Raw genomic sequence first — 9,745 nt, forward strand, 5'->3', positions numbered from 1 at the left:
CGAGAATACTTTTTGAGCGCAAAGAAAACAAAAACAACATATTTTTTTCAACAATTCTTCTCTCCCGAGTTACGTCTTCTCCTATTTTAGAGAGTATCACAATGCATACGCACGCTTTCCCCTAAGCATAAACAACGCTGATTATGCAGATTACGTTCATGCGCGTGCGTGCTTTCTCCCCCGAACGTAAACAACGCCGATTACGTTCTTGGATACTCTCCAAAACAGCAGAAGACGTAACTCGGGGGAGAAGAATTGTTAAATAAATTATGTTATTTTTGTTTTCTTTGCGCACAAAAAGTATTCTCGTAGCTTTGCAAAATTGAAGTTGAGCCACTGATGTCACATGGACTGTTTTACCGATGTCCTTGCTACGTCTCTGTCTGGGAACATTACAGTTGTATTGCTGTCTATGGAGGGTCAGACAGCTCTCAGATTCCATCAAAAATATCTTAATTTGTGTTCCGAAGATGAACGAAGGTCTTACAGGTTTCAAACGACATGAGGGTGAGTAATTAATGACAGAATTTTCATTTTGGGGTGAACTAACCCTTTAGGCATACGATGATTTTGAGAAACGCAGCCCAGGAATGTAAATTTTTTTTATAAAAAGTACAAAAACTATCGATTTTTTGTTGTTATACCCTGTGTGAGGTAAATTCAGAAAGTTTTAGTCCAATGCGATAACATTTTTGGAAAAAAGAAAATCCTCCTGGGTCAAAATGACTGGAACATTAAAAGTTACAATTGAAATGAATGCAAAAGACGACAACTACAACTAAAGCAAAACAAATTTAAAATGTGTAACACTGGTTTTTCTCATTTTATTTGCAGAATATTCAAATGTATCAGGGAAAGCATGGCAGACTGCTATGGTTGAAGGATAATGGGTGTGGAACTGGCTTCTAGTTCAGCACTAGTCTCTCCACTAACCTCCTCTGCTGGATCTCCTGGTACTCCACACGCTTCTGCAGTCTCCAGGCTTCCCGCTCCTCCGACGTGGATTCACAGCTGTAGTAGTGCAGCAGGAAGGGCCACACTTCACCACGGATGGATGGGTCGATGCCCCCGAAGTCGGGCCCTAATAATAAGAAACGAAGCAATTCCAATAGGGTCCTCACACCATCGGTGCTCGGGCCCTAATTATATTTTATAGAAATTGAATGTGTTTGACCATATGTGATTTTTGTGTTTATTATTAAATTTGTAATATATTTAATTAATTTAATTAAAATGTTCTTATTTAATGCCATTTAATTTAAGAAACCAACGGCTGGCAAGAAATACTACCATTCAAATATTTGGGATCAGTTATTCAGCAGGGGTGCATGACAGAGGGCTTTTTAATTGATATTGATAAAAATAAAAAAAGGTAATTGCGAGGTTGACCGATTTTACCGGATTTTACCAATACCGATTGCTAGGTTGGACCACACTGGACAGTTTTTAAAATGGATACTGAACAAAAACCAAAATAGTGCTTTAATATTTATATTAAAAAAAATTTAACCACGGTGAACGTGATTTCACCAAGTACAACCTGTTCCTGGATCAACATCCCAATCAACCAATCAGAATAGGGCTATGTTTTTGGACAGTAATATTGTTCCAGGATCAACAAAAGACCTGGCAAAATCACGGCGACCTAAATATCTAAACAAAGGCCATAGCATTAAAATGACATACATATGGGTATTGCGTGTATACTCTCACACTTTAACTGCTTCTATTCTAGAACACTTGATGATTGTCTAATCAAGATAACAAAATACGGCAGTCACACATCGGGCACAAGCACAGCGCTGCATCTACGACAAACTCTCAGGTTATCACACACACACACACACCGGACGTGTCGCGTCACTTTCAATTCAAATGGCAGTCTAAAACGGTTTATTTAATCACCAAATGGGAAAAAGTTTACTTCAAGAATGAACAAATCAGCATAGATCAGTTTGAAGTTCGGCTGTGCATTGCGCAGCCTCACGTGTCAAAACAAACAACACGCAGTGTCAGTGATTTCCACCTCTAGAGGCCGCTCTCGCATTGTATAATGACAGCAGACCCTTCTTGTGTCTCCAGCAACAGACACAATCCGGAAAACTATCGGCATTGATTTTTGCCAATAACCAACAGTTCCAGCAATTAACTATCGGTGCCGATTAATCGGCAAAACCGATACATCGGTTGACCTCTACTTTTTATCTCACAATTCTGACTTTTTTTCTCACAATTGCAAGTTTACATCTCACAATTCTGATCTTTTTTTCTCAGAATTGAGATATAAACTTGCACTTGCAAGTTATAAATTCAGAATTCTGAGAAATCAAGTTGCAATTCTGACTTTTTTTTTTTTATATCTTGCAAAAAAAAATTCTCTCAGAATTGCAACTATTATTTTTCAGAATTGCGACTTCATCTTGCAATTGTAACTTTTTTCTCAAAATTGCGACTTTATTGCAATTTATTTATTTATTTATTGCGAGTTATAAAAGTCAGAATTGTGAGATATAAACTCGCAATTCTGAGAACATATCAGTCTTCTTTCCCTCAGAATTAGACTTTATAACTCGCATCAGAATTGTGAGGAAAATAAACTGGCAATGACTTTTTTTTTTATTTAGTAGCGGAAAATACAAAAAAAAAAAATTCAAATTTCAAATTGTAATAATATTTCATAATATTACTGTCTGTACTGTATTTTTGATTAAATGAGCATAAGAGACTTCTTTCAAAAACATTTAAAAAAATCTTACAGACCCCAAACTTTTGAGCATTAGTGTATATGAGAGTGTGAGAGTGTGTGCCTTGCATATGATATAAATGTGTTAAACTGATGAATGGTGTTAGACTCTCCAGACCTGGTCTTTGAGCTGCGTCTCCCTGCAGCATTTCCACTGCTGAAACACCTCGGCCAGTTTATCCAGCCCCGCGTGGTGGAAGTGAAGGATCTTGTACTGGCTCTCTCTGCTGGCGATGACCAGCTGGCCACAGGTGCAGGCCTCATCGCTGGAACACACACACATGAAACACAACACACTTTCACAGGGCTGGTCTGGACACAAGACCACATCCTGGAGATCAAGGGGAAAATGAACAGTGATATGAGTTCACTAAAAGATCAGGATGCGAGTAAGTTATGATGATTTCTCTATTGTTTGCACTGACTTTTTCTCAGTAATGCTATTTGTTATATTGTATTTCCTCTTCATAAAAGGACTATTAATGCATATTTTCCATAAACCACAGAAACATTAGATTTTTATTCACACCACAGAAATATTTTAATAACTTGAACAAAATCAGCCTGAGGTTAAGGAATAATAATTTATATCTTGCAGCTATAGCTATAACACAATTTCCTAAAATGAGAGCAGTAATGCAATATAAGGAGGTGAATTAAATATATGAGGTGTTTCATAAAACAGAGACTTACGAAAAAGATTTAACGCAACAGTGTAAAAAGCCAGAGATTATTCAAATAGGGTGGCATGAATTTCAAAAAGCACAGATAAATAGGAGAGATATTAAAAACAATTGAAAATAAAAACAAATCAAAATGTATGGATATTGAAATAAACTCTGGACTCTTATAGGCTCCCGTCTGACCTGAAGAAGAGACGCAGTGACCTCATGTGACCCAGGTCAACTCTGAACACCCCACATAGATGCTCTAATGCCATGACTTTCTGCTGCTCCTCCCAACGAACTCCCTGTGATTGGCTGCTTTCGGAGGGGGCGTGGCTGTCCAGACTGGAGGCGGAGCTTGCAGAGTGAGCCATGGGTTCATCGCACTCCCTGAAATTAATGGTATCGCTATTAATATTAATGTAATAAAAAGCAGAAAAAAATACTAAAATTGTGATAGATGAACACTGCTTGAGAGCTTAATTTTTTCTTTATTTTTCTATTTTCTGTAAAGCTGCTATGGAACAATGTGTATTCAGTTTGGTTCATATTTCTTTGTATAGTGCTTTTCACAATACATATTGTCTCAAAGCAGCTTTACAGAAAATTAATGTTTCTACATTACAATTAGGAGTGATCTGTTATGAGAGGTGACTGTACATATGGCAGAAATGTACAGAGTATACAAATCATGCAGTTAGTTAATGCCACACTTTCATTTAAGCAGAAACAGTGAACATATTAAAGCAATGATTACATGATGATTACAAAAAGGAAATTTGGCAGTTTAGGCAGTGTATTGTAAAAAGTCCAAAATAAACAAAGTGAACTGAAATTTAAGGTGGAAGCCACAATTATCTCATTATTTTTGCAATTGCATTAGGTGTCAATAATGCAGAAAAAATGTCATTTGCAACCCATCTAACTCTTGTAATGCAATGCATTCCTGAATAAAACTGGATATTAAATGAAAAGGAATTGGGAATTGATTGGACTGTGAAATCACATGCAAGAATTGATTGAGAATTTGCTAAAACAAAGCCTACATGGCTATTGGGCTATTGGTTAACATAGGCATTAAAATAATAACCAAAAGGTTGTTTCAGATATGAAATCAAAAGATAAGAGACAAACACTTTTTATTTAAAATAACACTGAATACTTAGACCAGAAAAGTGTATTAAACATTAACTTAATATGATTATTTATCATTTCAAATAGCCTTTAAGAGACTACAAAAATGGAATAATAATAAAAAAAATAATATATATTTCCAATTCTCGCCATTAACAAACCATTGACTACGACTTTTGCCTCAATAAACTCCTAATTTGCTGCTTATTAATTGTTAGTAAGGTAGTTGTTAAGTTTAGGTATTGGGTAGGATTAGGCTTATAGAATATGGTCATGCAGAATATGTGCTTTAAAAGTACTAATAAACAGCCAATATGATAATAATAGGCTAGTTATAATAACTAGTTATAGTGAGTTAATAGTGAGAATACTGGTTAATAACTAGTTAATAGTGAGAATTGGTCCCTGTACAAAAGTGTTACCATATTTTCTACAAATAAAATGTAAAGTTAATGTAAAAATACAACTCAAAGCTATCAAGTTAAATAACTGTTATATATCTGAAGCCCTTTTTATAAGCTCTACAACATGACAGCTTAATTCAGCTGCTCTCACTACTGTAAACCTGCACATCAATTCATTCGTTCTGCCCTGTGTGTTTAGTGTGAAACTCAGCGACAGCTGTAGGTATGGATACGCGCATGTGTGAGAGAGGACACTAGAAGTGAAGAGGAATGAGAGGAATGCTGGGAGGTTATTGTGCTGGCAGGAGCCGAGCAGAGACACAAATCAAGCAGCCTGGCAGCCAATTTCCCCTGACAGCCCTCCTCTCTCTCTCTCTCTGGGAGAGTATCTCCCTATAACTGTCTCTCGACCTCTCATGTAGTCAGAGCTGTAACCTGAACCGTGGGACCTCTGCTTCTCTCTCGCACTAGTCTTTTTCTCTAACAGAGCACATCTAACAGGCCAAAAGCACCTCCAGACACGTCCCCTGTCAAAGATCTACTGTGGGAGCCGAAGGTTTATGGGTCATGTGGTATTTGAGAGGTCTCTCGGAGTCCACACTATAGCAGGATCACACACATGAGGCCATATGGCGGGCTGAGGCCGTGACAGACAGCGCACGGTGCAAAGTTACATCTCATGTTCTTTACAGACCCTTGTTTTCTATTCTGCGAGCCTAACAGTGGCTTTACGAAACAGGAACAATAAGGTGACCAAACTGAACTAACCAACTAGATGGACAGCTAGAAGTAAGTTGGCTCATCGGTTAGATGGTTGGATGGATAGCCACATAGATGTTTATTACGAACTGAACTAACCAACTAGATGGATAAACTTTGATTGATTGATTTGTTAGTTAGTTAGTTAGGAACATAGATAAACGTATACCCATACAGATGTTGGTTAAGAACAGGAGAAAATAAGGCAACTAAACTGAACTAACCACATTGAAAAAATTATTCATTGAATTTACTAAATGTTTTAAGGTAAGTGGTTGCAATCAATTTATTTTAGCTACATTTAAATAAATTTAGTTGACTAACTTTCAACATTTTTTTTTTTTTAAAGTGATTATCCTACCCTAGATGGATAATCACATAAATGTTAGTTAGGAACAGAAGAAACACGAGGAAATACAGTCAATTGAACCAACCAAATGGATAGATAGAAATGAGTTGGTTTATTAGTTTGGTATTTGTAAAGATGGTAATATACGTATAACCACATCAGTGTTACTTTGGAACAGCAGAAATATGAGAAAATAAATGTAAATAAACTGATGGACAGATAGAAGTTAGTTGGATGATTGATTAGATAGCTGATGGATAGCCAAATAAATGTTAGTTAGGAACATGAGAAAATAAGGTAACTAAACTGAACTAACTAGATGGACAGAAGTAAGTTGGTTGATTGTTTAGTTAGATAGATTGATGGATAGCCACATTGAGGTTAGTTAGGGACAGGAGAACAATGACAAAACAATACAGACAGATAGATAGTTAGTTAGATTCAACTAATTAAATTTCTGTGTTGCCGGCCATCCATCTATCTGTGTTTAAATTTCTGACGTTCCAAAATATAATAATTTACACTTCTGACTCACCCCTGGTTTAAACGCTCAATTGTGAGGTTTATCATTTTATAATTTATTTTGTTTTTGTGAAAACCTGTAAATCAGTTGCTATTTCGTGGTCTACAACATGAAAGAAAGCCATTATAACATGTACGTGAAAAATGTAGAAGCACTGGACACATCACAACAAGCATCACAACGAAAAAGGAACCTCAAGGTTGATCTAGGAAAATGTGTGCAAATGTATAGGGCCCCATTCTTATATTTTGCCTGGGGCCCCCAATTCACTAAATCCACCCCTGAGAGTTTGTACTAGTATGAGTTGAGGGAAATTTTTCCAGGGACTGAACTCCCGCTGGAACAGACACTACCTCTCAGGGCCTGTTTATTACATCACACCGAAACAAATGCCCCAGAGCCAAAGCTGTCAAACACTGTTAACACATTACTATTACATCATCCTCAAGCAAAACAGTTTTTCCACCTCTGCCATCCACATGGTCTGCTTTCACCTCCAGGTTTGTATTTTTTTTTAAACTCGGTTTTCTCTATTCACTCTAATGAAATGTAGACACAGATATTTCGTGGTCTACAACATGAAAGAAAGCCATTATAACATGTACGTGAAAAATGTAGAAGCACTGGACACATCACAACAAGCATCACAACGAAAAAGGAACCTCAAGGTTGATCTAGGAAAATGTGTGCAAATGTATAGGGCCCCATTCTTATATTTTGCCTGGGGCCCCCAATTCACTAAATCCACCCCTGAGAGTTTGTACTAGTATGAGTTGAGGGAAATTTTTCCAGGGACTGAACTCCCGCTGGAACAGACACTACCTCTCAGGGCCTGTTTATTACATCACACCGAAACAAATGCCCCAGAGCCAAAGCTGTCAAACACTGTTAACACATTACTATTACATCATCCTCAAGCAAAACAGTTTTTCCACCTCTGCCATCCACATGGTCTGCTTTCACCTCCAGGTTTGTATTTTTTTTTAAACTCGGTTTTCTCTATTCACTCTAATGAAATGTAGACACAGACATATTGAAAAGTAAGCTAATTTCTCATACCAAGACGCCAGCCAGTCATAACGGAGAACATTTACATATTTCATATAATTCTAAAAATAATTCTAAAAAAGACACAGGGTGGAAATGGTTATTAAAAACACCAAAAAATCTACAAAGGGTAAAAATGTACTAAACCCTACATCGAGCCAAACCACGACAAGGGAGAAAAAGAAAAACGACATGAAGCAGGGAAAGAAAACATCTAGTAAGGAAAAGCACAAGAGTGTGAAAGCGAAGGAGGAAGAAAACTTCACAGGCAGAATAAAAGAGAAGTCAAACATAAACACTGAAGGATCCAAAGAGGAAGTGGAAGTCAGAAAATAAATGGCAAACAGCAGGCCAAAGAGAGCGTTCTCCACCCAAAGGAACAGAGAGGAATGGAGCCGTTCATCACAGACTCAGTCAAACACAAACCACTGATTGATCTTTATGATCCGATGGGCAGCTCATGTCCCGGCCTCACCCCCCACAGCTCAGGACATATAACAAAGGGAGGAAATCAGGCTGAAAGAGGGAATGCTAGATGAAGCAGCTGGGGGAGGGAATCTGTAGAAGATCACAGACTGAGACTCTGGCTGCCAACCTCCTGAAAACTGCACTTTCTCGCTCTCTCGCATGCATATCGCCCTGTAATGTCTCCACCTTGTGTCCACAGTGGAGCATTACAAGTATCACATTCAGAGTGACCATATTTGACCTACACGAATATATTTGTTTACAAGTATACTAAATGAAAATACTTTGAAGAATTTTGGTAACCAAACAGTTTGCTGGTAGCCACTGACTTTCATAGTATGGAAAAAAATACTATGGAAGTCAATGGCTATGAGCAACTGTTTGGTTACCAACATTCTTCAAAACATCTTTTGTGTTCAGCAGAATAAAGAAACACATACAGGTTTGGAACAACATGAGGGTGAGTATATGATGACAATTTTTGGGTGAATCCTTTATCCCTTTAACTAAGATGAATAAATGCTTAAATAAATAAATGGGTGTACAAATATAAAAATATATTGTTGCACAATGCATTCCATTTCACATACTATTATTTTAAAATGGCATGTATATAAATAAATAAACTTAAACTTGAACATAATACTGTGTCGTATGCAGTAGTCATGTTGGTATAACATTACAAACACTGGTTGTGAAAAACTGTTGTTGGCAAAAGCGTTATATAATTTCATCTGTGCTAACACTTATGAGAGATGGTCTGTGATCACAGGATGCTGTAGAGGTTCAGATCAGGAACACATGATGCTGTGTAATAATAAGGCATGCTGAGCTGATCTATGAATTATGAATAAGCTCTGAGCAGCTCCACTTACTACACACAGACCTGCAGCAACACAGCATGTACATGACAGACGCATGCTAACATTAACATAACTAAAAACACCTGCTGTAATGCAGCGCTTCATTTGCAACTTCAGTTCAAAAGGTTACATGGTCTAGTAAGACGATAATTTTAGAAGTTATCAGCTACCATAAATTCACACTGCAGCTTCTGCCAAAATGCCAAGTTTTTAATGTTTTACTACTGCAAAATAATAATATACACTACCGTCCAAACGTTTGGGTTCTGTAAGATTTTTTTTTTTTTTTAAGAAATATTATTATTCTGCAAGGATGCACCAAATCGATCAAAAGTAACAGTAAACACGTTACAAAAGATTAGTTTTAAATCGGTTTTAAAATCCTGATAAAAATGGTTTCTGCAAAACTAAGCAGCACAACTAGTTTCAACATTGATAATAATAATAAATGTTTCTTGAGCAGCAAATCAGCATATTAGAGTGATTTCTGAAGAATCATGTGACACTGAAGACTGGAGTGATGATGCTGAAAATTCAGCTTTACATCACAGAAATAAATTACATTTTAAAATATATTCAAATAGAAAACAGTTAGTTTAAATTGTAAAAATGTCATAATATTACACTTTTATTGTATTATTGATCAAATAAATGCAGCCTTGGTGAGACTTTCAAAAATACTTTCAAAAGATCTTACCATCTCTAAACTTGTAAATGCTAGTGTATGCAGAAACCATTTTAATTAATGTTTTATTTCTGTTCTTCATATATATATATATATATATATATA

General features: G+C 36.6%; 1 protein-coding gene across 1 annotated transcript in view; it reads right to left on the bottom strand.

The window, feature by feature from the left end:
- Positions 1–9,745, bottom strand: part of LOC107758097 (TBC1 domain family member 16-like) — a 28,626-nt gene that overhangs the window by 8,853 nt on the left and 10,028 nt on the right. The window contains exons 4-7 of the mRNA XM_016575753.1: positions 3,610–3,798; positions 2,853–3,009; positions 2,757–2,766; positions 934–1,081 (exon numbers count right to left, since the gene is read on the bottom strand). Coding sequence (XP_016431239.1) covers positions 934–1,081; positions 2,757–2,766; positions 2,853–3,009; positions 3,610–3,798 — 504 coding nt within the window. The remainder of the gene's footprint in view (positions 1–933; positions 1,082–2,756; positions 2,767–2,852; positions 3,010–3,609; positions 3,799–9,745) is intronic.

The sequence above is a fragment of the Sinocyclocheilus rhinocerous genome, unplaced genomic scaffold (assembly GCF_001515625.1).
Source record: "Sinocyclocheilus rhinocerous isolate Xijiao unplaced genomic scaffold, SAMN03320098_v1.1 scaffold234, whole genome shotgun sequence".
In the NCBI taxonomy this organism is placed as follows: Eukaryota; Metazoa; Chordata; class Actinopteri; order Cypriniformes; family Cyprinidae; genus Sinocyclocheilus; species Sinocyclocheilus rhinocerous.